This window comes from Balaenoptera acutorostrata, chromosome 6 (assembly GCF_949987535.1).
Source record: "Balaenoptera acutorostrata chromosome 6, mBalAcu1.1, whole genome shotgun sequence".
Taxonomy (NCBI): Eukaryota; Metazoa; Chordata; class Mammalia; order Artiodactyla; family Balaenopteridae; genus Balaenoptera; species Balaenoptera acutorostrata.
In genome coordinates this window covers 29307735-29324348 of record NC_080069.1, presented here as the reverse complement: position 1 = coordinate 29324348, position 16614 = coordinate 29307735, and the positions used below count along the sequence as shown (strand labels likewise).

At 52.9% G+C, this 16614-nt stretch overlaps 1 protein-coding gene across 10 annotated transcripts in view; it reads right to left on the bottom strand.

Annotated features, from left to right (window-relative positions):
• WNK2 (WNK lysine deficient protein kinase 2) overlaps nucleotides 1–16614 on the bottom strand; it is a 149270-nt gene that overhangs the window by 90214 nt on the left and 42442 nt on the right. For all 10 annotated transcript variants that reach the window (XM_057547968.1, XM_057547961.1, XM_057547965.1 and 7 more), the window contains exons 3-7: nucleotides 16286–16458; nucleotides 15832–16052; nucleotides 12228–12385; nucleotides 9384–9472; nucleotides 7136–7355 (exon numbers count right to left, since the gene is read on the bottom strand). In XM_057547968.1, coding sequence (XP_057403951.1) covers nucleotides 7136–7355; nucleotides 9384–9472; nucleotides 12228–12385; nucleotides 15832–16052; nucleotides 16286–16458 — 861 coding nt within the window. The remainder of the gene's footprint in view (nucleotides 1–7135; nucleotides 7356–9383; nucleotides 9473–12227; nucleotides 12386–15831; nucleotides 16053–16285; nucleotides 16459–16614) is intronic.

Below are 16614 nucleotides of genomic sequence, written 5' to 3'. Positions count from 1 at the left end.
TGAACTCACGGTTTTCAAAGTACAACACACATAAATATGCCAGATGTAGATGTGAGTGTGTACATTTATGGTGTAGCATGTGCTTCTGAACTGAGTGGGCCCAGGGCAACGACCAGAGCTTGGCCGCTGTGAGAGCGGGTTCAGGCTTGCAGGGAAAGGGCCAGGGGAGCCGGACATCTCACTATGCCTGAAATCAAGGACATGCTCAGAAAATGACAGACATGAAGGACGACATGGAAGCTAGCACCCAGGACCTCCCACTGGCTGAATCTGGGGCATTCTGAGCACCAAAATAAACAGTGATGTCATGATGGTTTGAAGGACGTGTCCACAAATGAACACAGGAGAAATGAAAGTGATCTGTGGTGGCAGAAGTGATGGGTTTGCTGCCAGCGTGAGGTTACACAAAGGGGGGCCACATACATGCAGTCTCTGTCTCTCTGCCTCTCAGTCTATCTCTCAGCCTCTGTCTCTCTGTGTGTCTCCCTCTGTCTCTGTCTCTGTCTCTATCTCTCTGTCTCTCCCTCTGTCTCTATCTCTCTGTCTCTCCCTCTGTGTCTCTGTCTCTCTCTCTCCTGTGGATCACCTGCTCCCATGAAGCCATGTCATGAGCTGCCCTTTGCATGTCCCACCTGGCTGGGAACTGAGTGTCCCGCCACCAGTCAGGTGAGCAAGCACAGATACAAACCCTCAGCCCCAGTCAGCCCTGGCAGACACCCTGGCTACACCTCATGAGGGGCCCTGAGCCAGAAGCACCTGCTAAGCTACTCCCGGATGCCTGACCTCGGAGACTGCGTAAGACCGTAAGTGTGTACAGGCCTGTGTTTGGGGTAATTTGTTGTCAGCGATAGGTAACTCACCAATGGAGCATACAACCTACTGAATAAAAGAGAAACTGTGAGTGCACACAGAAATAAATAAACGGCAAGCCTGGTGAAAATGGAATATTTACGTAGTTTCAAGGTACCTCCTCACAAAATAGTTATTAATTTTAACTGCACATGGAGACCCCTGGCAGAAACCCTCAACCACGTGATCTCAGGGAGTGTCCTCGGTGGGCTGACCGTGGTGAGCGACCCTGATCTGCGCTCTTGCCATGAAGGCATCACTGGACAACTCGGACCCTGGGTGGGGCTGGGCTGCTCTCCCAGTTCTGACAGCTGAGGCGGCTGTTAGGAAAGTCCCTGTTTGTGGGAAACAGACATGGGTCTGGCCAAAAGAAGTCACCTTGAACAGTTCTGTTCCACATTCGCAACTTTTCTATAAGTTTGTGATTATTTTAAAAGACTCATTTCAGAAGACAACTCCACTTGACACAATGAACTGTGCTGAAATCCTGCAGACATCCACCCTGAGGCCCCCGCCAGGCTCAGCCCAGGACGGGGAGGTGTGAGCAGGGCTGGGCACGTGGCCAGGACTTGCTGAAGAGGCCGAGCCAGGGTTCAGCACCCACCATCAGTGGCCACCCCCACGTGGCTGACCTGACCAGAGGCCGCTGGAAAGAAAGCATCCCACAGACACGCTTGCCTGCCATTTCTATTTTCTGCCCATGACCCATTTTCCCTTCCATCTCCATTTTCACAGTCACCCCCCAGTGATCCTCTCCAAGGTGTTTCTTCTATTTTTTCCCAAACAGCAGAGAATTTGGCCACACTGGAACATCCTATTATCTGGAGGCTGTGTAGGCAGAAGGGTTGGCACCACAAACACGAGAATCCCTGGGCTAGGCTACAAGTTCCCTCCCCTCCCACCCTGGGGGTCTACAAGAGGGGTCACTTCCAGATTAAAGCCAGCCCAGGTCCCCAAAGAGCCCACCCTTCTCTGAGCCCTGGGGGCATCTTTGTTCTGATCCACATTCACACAGGCCTCCCCAGTGCATCCCCCACCCACCACCGGCACCCTCCCCACGCCCCCTGGAGGACCTGCTGGGGGGGAGATAGTAGAGGGAGAAGAGAAGGCTATCCCATCGGCCTGCCTCCCACCCCCAGGTAGCCTCAGGCAGGCAGCCTCATCATCTTCAACACTCAACACTCAATAATCTCAGGTGTTGACGACAGGGCAGCCCAGACCAGGCGCCAAGTCCTAGAACTGGCAGTGCAGTGACACCCCTATGCTTTCAAAGCACTTCCTTTATAAGGTTACCCTCTGTTTATGATAACCAACACTGGTGTTTCATTCGTAGTCATCTCCTCTTTAAATTACTTGATGTTTTGAAGAAGTGTGTGTGTTGAGTTGAAGCTATCAGCAAGTGAACACCCAGCTGAGCAACCTGGGAGTTGTGAGCTCTGAAACTCTGCCTAGCTTGGGCTTCTTCGGGGTCCTAACACCTGGCCAAGGGACAGCCCAGGAGAAGCCCAGGCAGCTGCCATCAGGACCCCAGGGAGAAGGAGAGCCCCAGACCCCAGAGTTGGCTCTGGTATTTACAGATGGGTGGGAAGGGGAGGGGAGTGGAGGGAAAGTTAGACCCTGGCCAACGGCTGCAGGACCAGCACTGACCTGCAAGGACCAGCCAGAAGCCAGGTCTAGCCAGGGTTCAGGAGCAGCGGCCGGTAACAACCAGGGCACTCACGCAGGTGGAAGACCCCGCTGTGTGAATGCGGTCACTTGCATCACAGGCACTCCAGGGCTCTGGGCTCATTCTGTTTCTTAAGCAGAGTGTTGGGGATGTGTTGTTTTTTTATTATTCCTTAACTGAACACGGTGATGCACCTTCTTCTGCAAGAATGGCATACAGCACAGAGGATGTTCCCCATGAAAAGGCACTTTTAAAGGAGACAGAGGAGAGGGAAGGGGGAGGCGCCGGGCCCAGGGCCTGCACTGTGAACTCTTGGAGACACCTCCCACCCGTGAGTCCAGTCAGGTGCCAGGGACTTGGTGAGGACCGGGCCGTGGCTACAGGCACAGGCGTGTACGCAAGGACCTGGGGGCCGGGCAGCATCTGTGCTGCGGCCAGGGGCCAAGGTATTTTCTATGTTGAGGCAGAGAAGGGATGAGTCCTCTCGGGAGGGTGGGCAGGTCCTGGGAAGGGGCCCAGGCCACGTTTGGGCACCACTGTCTTGTAACTGAAGAGTGTCTGGAACAGAACCAAGAACAGAGCTGGAGCTGGAGGAGGTACCTGGTCCAGCTGAGATGCAGATGGCAGCGGTTGTCTGGGTCCCAGGTGCCTCCAGGACACGTCACCATGTGGAAACTGTGTGCCCTGTCATTCTCATGCCATCGCTATGCAATGCTCATGGGGGAACGAGAACACTGCTCGCCACCTGTGCTTCCTGAGGTGCCTGCACCTCGACAGACACACCCCCTCAAGGCTTTCCAGGGACCCACCTCATCTCCATGCAGGCCTAGCCAACCCCCCGAGGCCTCCCTCTGCTCCTCCTGCCACCGGGACACCTGGAGCTGCTAGCCAGGTACCCCCAGTCCCCGCGGTCCCTCCAGGACACTCTCCATATGCAACCCACCCTCCTGAACCTCAGCTCACAGGATACCAGCCTGCACACCACCTTGATCGTTACTTATGTCTGTGCTTTAAACTTCAGCAGAAAGCATGGAGAGACCACAGTGTCGCAGTATGGAGAAGCAGAAGTCCTGAATTATAGGACTGATGGGCTGGTAATTCTCTCTCTTTTTTTTTTAATTTTTTTAATGTGGAATCTAAAAAAATAATACAAATGAATCTATATACAAAACAGAAATAGACTCACAGACATAGGTTACCAAAGGGGGAAGGGAGGGGGAGGGACAAATTAGGACTATGGGATTAACAAATACAAACTACTATACTAAAATAGATAAGCTGGTAATCATCTTAATGCAACTCTCAACAAATATGTAGCAATTCAACAGCGCGCACTATGCAAGGTCATAGAAATATCCTCCCAGAAGCACGGAGCTAAACGATACTGTTAAATCCGATTACAGCAGAGGTGTCTGTTTCTAGGCCCAGGAATGTGACCAGCAGCTGAGAAGGAGTCCTGACATGGGCTCTGTGCCATTAGCAGGGTGTCACACCTACCACACACGCCATCAGGGGCACAGGCTGCTGTTCAGTGGAAGGCAGGGTCCTGACTGGCCGTGCACCTCCCACTCCTGTCTTGCCCTAACCTGCTGCAACCACCTAAACCAAGTTCCATGGACCCCTCACCTGACACAGGCCCGGTCTCCTGAGTTCCCCTTGGTCCGTGGCTCCCACACCTTACATGGCATGGCCAGCCTCAATTTCCTCAATTTCCTCAGCAGAGCCTCACTGAGCAGTAGTCAGCACAGCCTGGCCCCGCAGATAGGCTCCCCACAGGAGCCTGTGCAGGCAGCCTCCCCTCCACCTCCTGTAGCCCACCTTCCAGGGCCATGCTGGGGTCTTTCCCTATCAAATTAACAGTGGCATTTTTCACAGAACTAGAACAAAATAATTTAAAATATTTTATGTAACCACGAAAAACCCCGAATAGCCAAAATAATCTTGAAAAAGGAGAACAGAGCTGGAGGAATCATGCTCCCTGACTTCAGACTATACTACAAAGCCACAGTAATCAAAACAGTATGGTACTGGCACAAAAACAGACACATAGATCAATGGAACTGGAAAGAAAGACCAGAAATAGACCCATACACTTATGGTCAATTAATCTACCACAAAGGAGGCAAGTATATACATTTGAGAAAAGACAGTTTCTTCAATAATTGGTGCTGGGAAAACTGGACAGCTACATGTAAAAGAATGAAATTAGAACATTCTCTAACATCATATAAAAAAATAAACTCAAAATGAATTAAAGACCTCAATGCAAGACTAGATATTATCAAACTCCTAGAGGAAAACATAGGCAGAACACTCTTTGACATAAATCACAGCAATATTTTTTTGGATTTGTCTCCTAGAGTAATGGAAATAAAAGCAAAAATAAACAAATGGAACCTAATTAAACTTAAAAGCTTTTGCACAGTGAAGGAAACTATAAACAAAACAAAAAGACAACCTACAGAATGGGAGCAAATATTTGCAAATGATGCAACCAAAAACGGATTAACTTCCCAAATATACAAACAGCTCATGTAGCTCAATACCAAAAAACAAACAACCCAATCAAAAAAATGGGCAGAAGACCTAAGTAGACATTTCTCCAAAGAAGACATACAGATGGCCAACAGGTACATGAAAAGATGTCCAACGTGACTAATTATTTGAGAAATGCAAATCAGGGGCTTCCCTGGTGGCACAGTGGTTAGGAATCCGCCTGCCAATGCAGGGGACACGGGTTCGTGCCCCGGTCCGGGAAGACCCCACATGCTGCGGAGCAACTGGGCCCGTGAGCCACAACTACTGAGCCTGCACATCTGGAGCCTGTGCTCCGCAACGGGAGAGGCTGCGACAGTGAGAGGCCCGCGCACCGCAATGAAGAGTGGCCCCCGCTCGCCGCAACTGGAGAAAGCCCTTGCACAGAAACGCAGACCCAACACAGCCAAAAAATAAATAAATAAAATAAATAAATAAATAAGGGCACACCTTATCCAGATTTTCCCAGTTTAAACAAAAAAAAAGAAATGCAAATCAAAACTACAATGACGTATGACCTCACACTTGTCAGAATGGCCATCATCAAAAAGTCTACAAATAATAAATGTTGGAAAGGGTGTGGAGAAAAGGGAACCCTCCTACACTGTTGGGGGGAATGTAAATTGGTGCAGCCACTGTGGAGAAGAGTATGGAGGTTCCTTAAAAAATAGAGTTACCATATGATCCAGCAATCCCACTTCTAGGCATTAATCAGAAAAGATGAAAGCTCTATTTTGAAAGAAAAAATACATGCACCCCAATGTTCATAGCAGCACTATTTACAACAGCCAAGACATGGAAACAACCTAAATGTCCACTGACAGATGAATGGATAAAAAAAAAGTGATACTGTATATATATAAAGGAATATTACTTAAATAAAATAAAGGAATATTACTCAGCCATAAAAAAGAATGAAATGATGTCATTTGCAGCAACCTGGTTGGACCTAGAGATTATCATACTAAGTGAAGTAAAGTCAGAGAAAGACAAGTATCATACAATATCACTTATACGTGGGATCTTAAAAAATGATAAAAATGAACTTATTCACAAAACAGAAATAGACTGACAGACATAGAAAACAAACTTATGGTTACCAAAGAGGAAAGAGTTGGGAGGAGGATAAATTAGGAGTTTGGGATTAACAGATACACACTACTATATATAAAATAGATAAACAACAGGACCTACTGTATAGCACAGGGAACTATATTCAATATACTGTAATAACCTATGTTAGAAAAGAACCTAAAAAAGAACATATATATATACACACACACACACACACACACACACACACGTATACATGTATATACACATATACATAACTGAATCACTTTGCTGTACACCTGAACATTGTAAATCAACTATACCTCAATTTTTAAAAATATTTTATTGATTTAAAAAAACCTATTGGGGTCCAGGGAATCCACTTGTAAAGACTCCATCGGCCATACCCTTGTGACTTACTACATTTTTGATAGATGTGCTATTTTCAGTGACGCATTTATTTTAAAAAAGAGAAAAAAAGGGCATGCATTTCTGTGGCTATGACAGGCACAGCCAAGCACTTAGTCTCCTGCAACAAGCATGCAGATTTTTACTCTTGCTCAGATTTTCCAGTAAAAATCAGTGTCTCATTTCTCACGTATACTTCTTTCCCTCTGTGATACAAAACATCTTTATTCTCCTGCTCTCACCAGGCCCTCCAAACCACAATGCCCCACAGAAACAAAGTGAAATAAAGATCAAACCCAGAGGCCCACACCTGCACAAAGTTAGCAAGAATCTGGTCAAAACAGGGCTATTCCTGATATGCTAAAGTCCCCAGGGATCTCTCCGCACCGGTCCACGATACCCTTTCACTGCACCATTTCCAAGGTGATGTCCTGCATCTGTACAGCAGGGTGATTCGGACCTATGTTGTCCTTCACAGCTGCACTCGACCAACAGGGATCCTTGTTCCCAGAACTGCCCACCCACTGCAGGACCACGCTCCTTTTCTGACTTCATTCTAATCTTTGGAAACCACACACTTTCAAGAAACGTACCCAGATTTGCTAAGGAACAAGCACACATTACCATTTCCTGTGCCACGTCATCCGGCGTCTCCCTCTCCAGGTCAAAGGTGAATTCTATGGCCCCATTGTCCTTGGGCTTGCCCTTCAGTTTCTTGGGGTCCTCAACCCAGAGCCGCAGGGCGATGGTGGACTTCCTGCCATGGTCCTCCTCAGCCAGCTCCACCCTCACACCTGTGTCCTCCGCGAAGAAGGCGTGGCTGAGCAGGTCCTTGATCTCGTACCTGGGGAGGGGATGGCTGTCAGGCAGGGCAAAGGCACACTTGCTGAGGGGGTCCTGGACACGGGGTGCAGGGGCCACGACCAGCCCAGCTCCCTCTAGAAAGTCCTCTGACTGTACTACCCACTTGGCAGTCTCTGCCCTTGAGGGCAGCACAAAATAGTACATCTCCGTTCCCTATCTCCCAGGGGAAGAGGAAAAACCTACTACTGAACACATCTAACTGCATAATATGTAAGCCTTCTTTTTTCCTCTCATTATAAAAATTAAACATCCCCACTGTTAAGAGACTTGGGTAATTCAGAAAAGAATGTTTAAATCAGGCTCTGCACTGTGTAGTCAAAGCCTGCTGAGGTGCTAGGGAGCTCTCAGTTGTCACAGGATACCTGGCTCCAGGTAAAACTGAACTGGACCCAGAAGAGGCAGGCCCCCCCACCTCCCCAGCTCACCACCTGAGGGACCCTGGCCTCAAGGAAGCAGGGACATTTTCGGAGGCTCCTCAGCACGGGAATGGGGGGCGGGTGTTGCCATGCTAACCACTCTGCTGCCCAAATCCACATCCCTAAATGCTCGTCTAGTTCCTGTCTCTGGCACAAACAGATCCCTGTTTTGTCCTGGGACTGGCTTCCTCCCAGCATCCTGTCTGTGGTCACCGTGGCCTTCGAGTTCCAGTGGCCCATCCCTGATGGCTGCTGAGGACAACACACCCCACGGGCGGATGGAACCATGCCGCCCAGACAGCCACCATGAATGAAAGGGGGAGAATAGGGTGACAACCCTCAGGGAGGGTGACAAATGCCTGTGGGGACCCTGGGGAAGGTCAGGAGTTAGGGCCCTTGGGGGCGCAGAGGTCACAGCCCTGGGGGCTCTGTCTGTCCTGGTCTGGGAGGTGGTCTCTGTACTTGATGTGATATACTTTTCACAGTTTTTTAGTATTTTTGTTTAAAAAACAGAACACGATAACCTGCAGGGGGCAAGAGAGAAGGCCTGGGGATCAGGACAGGCCCCTACACGAGAGAGGACAGAAAAGGGTAGTGATCAGTGCTAGGCACAGAAACGGGGGAGAGGGCATGAGCTGGGTGTGCAAGGGCAGGGCGGGCACATGAGGGAGTGAGGAAGAGGTATGCGGGGCGAGGAGAAGGAGAAATGGGGAGGGTGGGGAATGGGCAGGAGAAGAAGGGCAGGGGGGAGAAGGAAGAGAGAGGGAGGAGGGAGGGAGATGGGAGAAAGGAGGAGATAGGGAAAGAAGGGGCAGAAGGGAGGAAGGAAGGAGAGAAAAGGGAGGGATGGAGGGATGGGGAAGGAGGGAGGGAGGGAAGGAAGGAAGGTAGGAAGGAGTGGGGAAGAGAGAGAGGAGGGAGGGAAGAAAGGAAGGAGAGAGAGAGGGAGGAAGGAAGGAGTGGGGAGGAGAGAAGAGGGAGGAAGGGGGAAGGGAAGAAAAAGGGAAAGAGGGAAGAGGGATGGGGGAGGGAAGAAGGAAGGAGGAAGGCTCAGAACACACACCTAGCATCCTGGCTGACCAGCTGAGGAAGGAAGGGCCCTGATCTGAGGTGGGAGCTGGTCTGGGGGGCATCTCAAGGGCTCTGACTTGAATGTGGGACTTTGAGATGGGTCAGACAAACAGGTACATGAAAGATGCAGCCTGGAGCAGAGAGAGAGGGCAGGATGAGACTCACTGGGGAGCCTGGCATGGCGGTGTCCTCCAGGCTGGGGGGGATGGATAGGCTTACTGGGGACAACACAGAAAAAAAGCAACAAGGGAAGAATGAGGCCCCAGTAGCGCCCACACTCCAGGCTGGGTGGGCGAGAAGCAGCCAACAAAGGGGTTGGGGGCTCTAGGACAGTCCCCAAAGCCAGGGAGCATGTTCCAGGCAGCAGAGCTCGGGCAGGGCTGCCCACCAACCACCCAGCAGGCTTCTTGGGACCCGGTATGCCTGTGGCCTGAAGTGGCCTATCTCCAATGCTCTTCTTCTCTCGGGAAGCGATTTCAGCCAGAGCAACAGCCCAGATCCAATGCTGCCTGGGAACTCACCTTTCCTCCTTTTTTTTGCAGATACACTCCCCAATAATCTCCTTGATTTCAGGATCATGCACTTTCTCAAAGCTGGCCGGCTTGATGCCCTGAAGATGACATGAGCAGAGTCACCTAATACCAAATTGGGGTCTGTTTCTTGCGCACCTCACACTCACCCCAGCAGAAGAGAAGGCAGGAAGTGCACGAGCCTTGTTTGGGGTTGGGGTCGGGGGGGCTGTTTCAGTCTAAGTCCCCACTGAAGGGCTGTCGGGAGTAGTGAGGTCTGGGGTAGAGAAAGATTCAGGGGAGACTCAGAGCAGACATCAACGATGCTCACTCTGCCCAACCCAGCTCCCCACAGGGGAGCATGTGCACTCTTACTGCACAGCGGAGGGGGCCGGGGAGGCACACCTGCCCGAGGCCACCCGCCGGCCAGCCAGGGCCTCCCATGCCAGCTGCCCAGAGGGTCTTGGAGGCTAGACAAGGAACCCTAAAGAGCTGGCCTTTCTCGCCACAGCCCCCTGGAGGGTGCATAAGTCACTATGTGGTCACTGTTGCTGGCCCCACTGTGGTCACCGGCGGGGCTGACTTCCAAGGCCTGGTGGCTTGAGGGGGCTGCAAGCAACAACTGTGCCACGGAACTCCACAGCCAGCAGCCACGTCAGATGACTTTCAGGCAGCGGGAGCAGGAGGTGGCTGAGCATTCACGCCGACCAGAGACCCAGCGGGCGCTAGGGGCATGCAGCCAGAGGCATGGGGGGAGCAGAGTGTCAATCCCACAAGCAGATAGGATTCCAGGAGGAACAGGGGCTGGACTGCCGGTCTTATTTGCAATCTGTTCAGGGTGGGGTTTGGGGGGAGGGGATCCTGGTTTTTAAGCATTTTGAACACAGTGAGGGCTCAACCATCATGTTCTTCCTCCTTCAAAACAACTTTGCCTTCAAAGGTCTTGTCCTGGCTTGTTTTTTTAAAGCATACATTTTCCCACAGAAAGGGATGGGGGAGAGGGGAGGTGCACCCCCAGCCCAGGGGCAGACCTGGGAGTGCAGTATCCCCAGCAGCTCCCACCACCCAGCTGGGGCCCCATGGTGCCCACCAAACCCCTGCCTATGACCTCTGGCCATAACCAATTGGGGTCAGGTTGTGCCTGACATGCAGGGGAGTCTGTGCAGCAACAGACACAGCACCCTGGGTTTCAGAAGCAGACAAGGGGTCCCCCTAAGATGAGAACCCCGTGCCACTCCACTGAAGCCAACAGAAAAAGAAGTTTACCTATGCCAGCAAGAAAGGCCACAGTCCTACGGGGGTGGGGGCAGGTGGTCTGAGAAACTATAAATACAGGTAAGTGTGTACGTACACTGTCATTTAAATCTCTGGAAAGCTGAGGCCCCCAAAGCAGGTAAAGAATGTGCCAGAAGAACAAGTTGCTGTTTTGAAGGGGCTCACGCCTCTGGGCTCAGAAGCACAGAGTTGGGGCAGCTGAGAACTATGGGCACCAAGACCCCAAGAGACCCCCAAGGACGGGAGCAGATGCTGGAGGCTGGACCAGCGTGTGGGTGTAGCGTGAGGGCCCAGAGGACCCAGAGCACAAGGGTGTTATTGCAAACAGAGGAAACACCAAGGATCAGGGAATGCACCTTTCATCTGATTTCCTCAAGGAGGCAAGGTGGGGCCGAGCCTAGCTTTACCCAAACCAACATGGGTCCACGTAGGAGCCGCGGGACCCTGACTAGTGTCCTGTCTCCCAGGGCCTAAATGGGGGGCAGCAGGGCTGGTGGAAGAACCAGAGTGGCCGAGGAGCATGTGCCCAGGGGACTCAGGTCTCTGTCTCCCCAAGCCCAGCAGAAGGACCACCACCCCATCCACATGTGCAACCAGAACCAAGGTCAGCAGCTGCTCCACCTGCACCCTGGGCACCAGCACCCCTTCAAGGCCTGGCAATGCAGCCCTAACCTCCCTTGGGTCCCTCCCCTGTCCCCCTGGAGGACCACTGCCCACAGCCGATGGGCCCACCTCTCCGGTCAGCACCACTGGGGAGCTGCACACCTATCTGTGGGTCTCTGACCCATGCCCACAAGTGCTGCCAACCAAGGATTCTCTCTTCCCACCTTGCACCCTCAGCGGCACACAGGAGGGGCTCAAAGTAAATAAATGACCCATAGATAACTTAGAATTAAGAACCAAAGGACAGAAGCAAGCTGCAACCTGCGGGAAGGGCTCAAGGAGGAGGGCGGGATAAGGGCGGGCGCTCCGGAGTGGCGAGAACCATGGCTCCTCATGCTTCTGCAGAAGTGAGGAGGCTGCATCGGGGGCGGCGGGGGCGAGGCAACCAGCGCTCGGGGGGTGGGGCCTTGGGGCCGCAGGTGCAAATGGACAGTGAGCTGCCAGGGCCCAGAAAAGCCCCAGCCCCAGCTGCCCTGCCCTGGATACTCCCCCTTGTGTTCCCCACCCAGCGGGACAGCCACAGGGGGAGGACAGGATGCTGTTCTCACAACTGAAACCGTCCAGTCAAAGCCTGGGCACATGCCAGAAGGTGGGAAAGCCAGCAGCCCCCAGGTGGCACAGAGGAGGGGTTCTATGGACAGGCGGCCTGGGCACGTCCTGGAGAGGCCCCTTCGGTGCTCCAGCCCCGCAGAGCTGCGTGAGGCCCCGGTGACAGCCTCCAGGATCCGCCCATGGCCCACATGACAACTGCTGCTACTCCACCGCAGCTCAGAGACCTGAGTTACCCACTAAGCCTCTATTTCCCCCATCTGTAAACTGGCTTCCTTCCCGTCCTCACACAGCTTCTGTGAGGATTTTACAAAGCACACAGAGCCCAGCGCGGGACGCACAGCCCGTCACAGTGGCCGGTGGACTCACACAGGTGACCTTCCTGTAGATCTGGGCGGCGTTCTGGCACTCCGAGTAGGGGTACTCCGAGGTGGCCATCTCCAGCATACACATCCCGAAGGCATAAACATCCACGGACTCATCGTAATGCTCCTCATACATCTCTGGCGCCATGAACTCAGGGGTACCTGCGCCCAGGAGCAAAAGATGCAGGGTCAGTGGTCACTGGGCCCAGGAGACCCTTGGGCCTCTCAGAGCCCCATGCCTCCTCCCCCATCCACAAGCCAGGGCTGGCCCTGCCCCCATGCTCCTTGTCATTGGTCCTGGAATGCAGGATTCAAACAGGCTTCTGCTTTATTGACAGAAGTTCCCCAAAATTCCCCCTGGACCCTCCTGATTCCAGGTTGGATCAGTTCACAGTGCCATCCCCTGACCACAGAGCTGAGAGACCATTACTTCCCAGGAGACAGGGTTTGTGTCAGAAATGGCAGAGGTGCCTCTTTGAGGAGGCAGAAGCCTAAGCACACCCCTCCTGGCCACAGGCCCAGATAACCCCGAGCAGGCAAAAACGTGTGGCCACCGCATAGCTCCTTACACTGCAAAACCCCAGAAAGCCTCCCATGTCCCTAGACAAGCAGAGCACCCAGCAGCCCAGACAGTGATCATCTTCACTGAAGATGGCTGCCTGGGGACAGCTGGGCAGGTACCATTCACCTGGCAGGTACCAGCTAGGTGTTATGGTGAGAACTGCCCATCCATTCTAAGCACAAGAGATTTTAAAATAACGCTTACTCTGAATTTTTAAGGATGTGAGAGACTCACATAGGCTGAGTAAAATAAGCCAAATATATGACTGCACATGCATGCTGAGCATCCCATATAAAACGATAAGCACAGACCAAAATGACTCAACTAGGAGGTGGGGTTACGGCTGATTTTTCCTTTAGTTACACTAGTCTGGTGTTTTTCATTTTCCTGTAACAAACATTTGCTTTAAAAATCACAAACTCCTTTTATTAAAATAGGTCCAGTTGAGCATCTGTCAAGCTGAATGCAAAGAAAAGGGGCCATCAATTTCAATAAGGCTGCTTTTAATTTTCACTACTCCATCTTTGTTGACTTTGGAAGAGTCTCAAAATGTTCCAATTTTTTTAAAAAGCAGATGCAAAACAGCGCAAACTATTGGGTTAAAAAGCATGGGGGTTGTGGGGGGGCCTGGGATGCAGGTAGATTAAGGGTGATTTTAATTTTTTCTCCTTTACCTATAATTTCAATTTAAGATGTACTATATGTTTAACAAAAAAAGTTAACAGTTTGGGTAAAAAATGGGAAAAACAAGAATCTATGTTATGATTTACACACACGCATAAAGAATTCTGGAAGATCCCATCAGAAATAATGATGAGTAGAGAGAAAACAGGAGTTCAAGGGACGTTGCACAAGGAATTTTTCATCCTTTTGGGCTTTTGAACCATATGACTGTACGGAAAATTTTTTTGCACTTGGCTATATCCATCTATAGGGGAAGAGGGAGAAAGGAGCCTCAGGGTTGCTGGCAAGAAGCTGGGAGCTGAGCTGGCCTGGGGAGACCCCACTCACCTGGTCAGGACTCCCAATCACCCAGCTCAGTCTCTCCTGAGACCCTTGGGAACCAGGAATGCTGCTTTACAAGAAATACCCCAAGGCCCCCAGATGTCCTGGCTTTGGGGGGGATAGGGTGGGCAGTGGGTGTGTGTGGGACCCAGCTCCACCAATCCGGGATGGTGGGGGACACCAGTTCTGCACATGTGCTTGGGCCACAGACACTGAACTTTCTTCTCCTTCCTTACAATGTAGCCATTTAAATCTAAATGTTAATAAGAATGTGTGTGTGCTGGCACGCACACACATGTGTCTGTCCAGGGACCTCTGGGCACACCTCCTCAGCCCCATGGCCCCACATCCCCCACATCCCAGCCTCCATGGCTGTGAACACCTGCAGGAAGGACTGCGCCCACTTCAGCTCCACCCACTCAGGACCCAGCACAAACGCAGTGAGAGCACACCATGACAGCATCAGATACAAGTGGCCCTCCGGGACAAACCCCACAAGGGTCATGGGTAGCATCTGGGAGGCTGCCACCCAGATGTCTCAAGTGGGCCACGTCTTATCTGCACAAAACCTCTCTGACGGCTGCACCCAGAATGGGTCCACAGCATCAACCGCCCTGCAGGTACCCTGCACACAGCATGGAAGGGAAAGCGTCATCCTGGCGGATCCCCCACCTTACCACAGACCCCCCCCCCCACTCAGCTGAGGCCCCTTGCTGAGGCCAGGGCCTATTTAGATGCGTTAATCAGCCCCCATTTACAATGAGTGTGGAGCCTCGTGGGCTCCAGCTGAGCAAAAGGTGGGGTGACCGGGGAGCCCCATGAAATCAGGCACCCTTTGTGCGGCTCACTGTGCCTCCTGGAAACACCCAGGCTTCATCGCACCCCAACAACTGGAAAGTCCATTTCCAAGAGGGAAAAGAGGCACCAAGGAAACCCCCACTGCCAAGGCCAAATCTGCAAAACCTGCCTGGAAACCGCCAGCGGCTCACAGGCTGGGGGTGTGTCCCACAGCTAGACCCTCACCTGCTCCACCTATTTCACAGATAGGGAACTGAGGCCTGGGTCAACCCTTGCCCTACCACTCAGCTTCCCTGTTCAGCCGGAGGCCCCATGTCCACAGGGCACCCCCAGTGGCCACCCTGCCCCAGATGTCACATTTCAAACCCACTACCCTGCCAGAGAAGTTTCCAAATGCCCACCGGTTTCATTTTCCACCAACAGGTCAAGTTCTGTCTCCAACCATACAGCAAAACCATGAACTCGCAAAGCCCTGAATCACCCTCTCATTCTGCTTATGTGGGAAGAAGCCCTCACATCATGGCACGCAGGACAGCCTCTCCCAATCCCACCTGATCCAAGCTTCCAGAGCCACATCCTGGAGCCACCTGACCCTGCAGCACACTGGCACTTTCCAGACACCTTGAACCCCGTAAATGGCTGCCCCACAGTCCCTCCAAGCACTCTCTTTGCAAGGCCTGGAGGGGCTCCCACCGGGCCTGGTGGACACATAGTGCCCACTGTGTATCAGGACCACACCAGGACCTCACACGGGGCTGGCACGAGCTGCAGACCGTCTCCTCGTGGCAACTAGAGCAACAGAGCGGCTTCTCAGAGGAGGACAAGAAATGCAGAGGCAGGAATGGCCAGCAAATTGCCATCCACATGGAATCCCTCAGCCCCCATGCCCCACACGCTCACTCTGTGCCCCAAAGTACCCCAAGGGCTACTTTCTGTGGGCCTCAGGGCCTGGGGCACCCTACCCACCCCCCAGCCCACTGAAGCCAGCTCCAGCCTCACTGACCACAAAGTCCCCACATCCCTCTGTCCTCCGGACCTCCTTCCCACTCCCAAGTACGCACAGCACCAACAGCCCCTTGGTGCCAGTCGGCCTCACCACCCAAGGGACAGAGCCAAGGGACTCACAGGGCATCCAGGGCTGCAGTCTGGCACAGGGGCACAGGAAGGGAGCAGAACTAGCACACCTCACTCTTGCAGGACGGTGACCCCGAGGGGTGGGGAGGTGCCCTGGAGACGGGCTTACCTATCACACTCTTGGCAAAGGATGCTCTCTTGAGGGTGGCCAGGCCCAAGTCGCCAATCTTCACAGACCCTGTGGGTCCGGTGATAAAGATGTTGTCGCACTTGAGGTCCCGATGGATGATGGGGGGCGTCCTGGTGTGCAGGAACAGCAGGCCCTTCAGGATCTGCCGGCACCAGCTGCGCAGGACCTTGGGCTTCATCACCTTGAACCGCTTCAGGTACCTGCGGGTGGGGGTGTGGCTCACCGACGGCTCGTGTGGGGAAGGGGCTTCCAATTGCTGGGGGCTGTGTATTTATCACCCAAACAGGGGCACTTCTGAGAGAGGGGTGCTGGCCACACCAGCCAGGACCACCCCAAGCAGATAGGAGGCCTGGGGCCTCAGCCATCGCGACTCTTGAGCCCTGGGTCAAGCCCACCCCGAGGCCCCGGCTGGCTGGGCAGGTGGCACGCTCACGTCTTCAGCGTCCCCGAGGTCATCAGTTCAGTCACCAGCACGATGCACCGCTTCCCCCTGGCACTGGACTCCCAGAAGTCATAGAAGCGCACAATGTTGGGGTGCTGCAGGCCCTTCAGCATCTCGGCCTCCTCCTTGAACCGCTGCCTCTCCAGTTTGGTGAGCTTCCGGTCCTAGGGAGAAACACACGCAGGCTGAGAGGGACACCCTGCGCAGCCTCAGGCAGAGGCCTTCCAGGGAGCCAGGGCCAGGAATCTGCCAGGCCACTCGCTCGTCTCCTTACACACAGAGCACAGCAGATGGAAAGGACTAGACATCTAGGGTCGAGG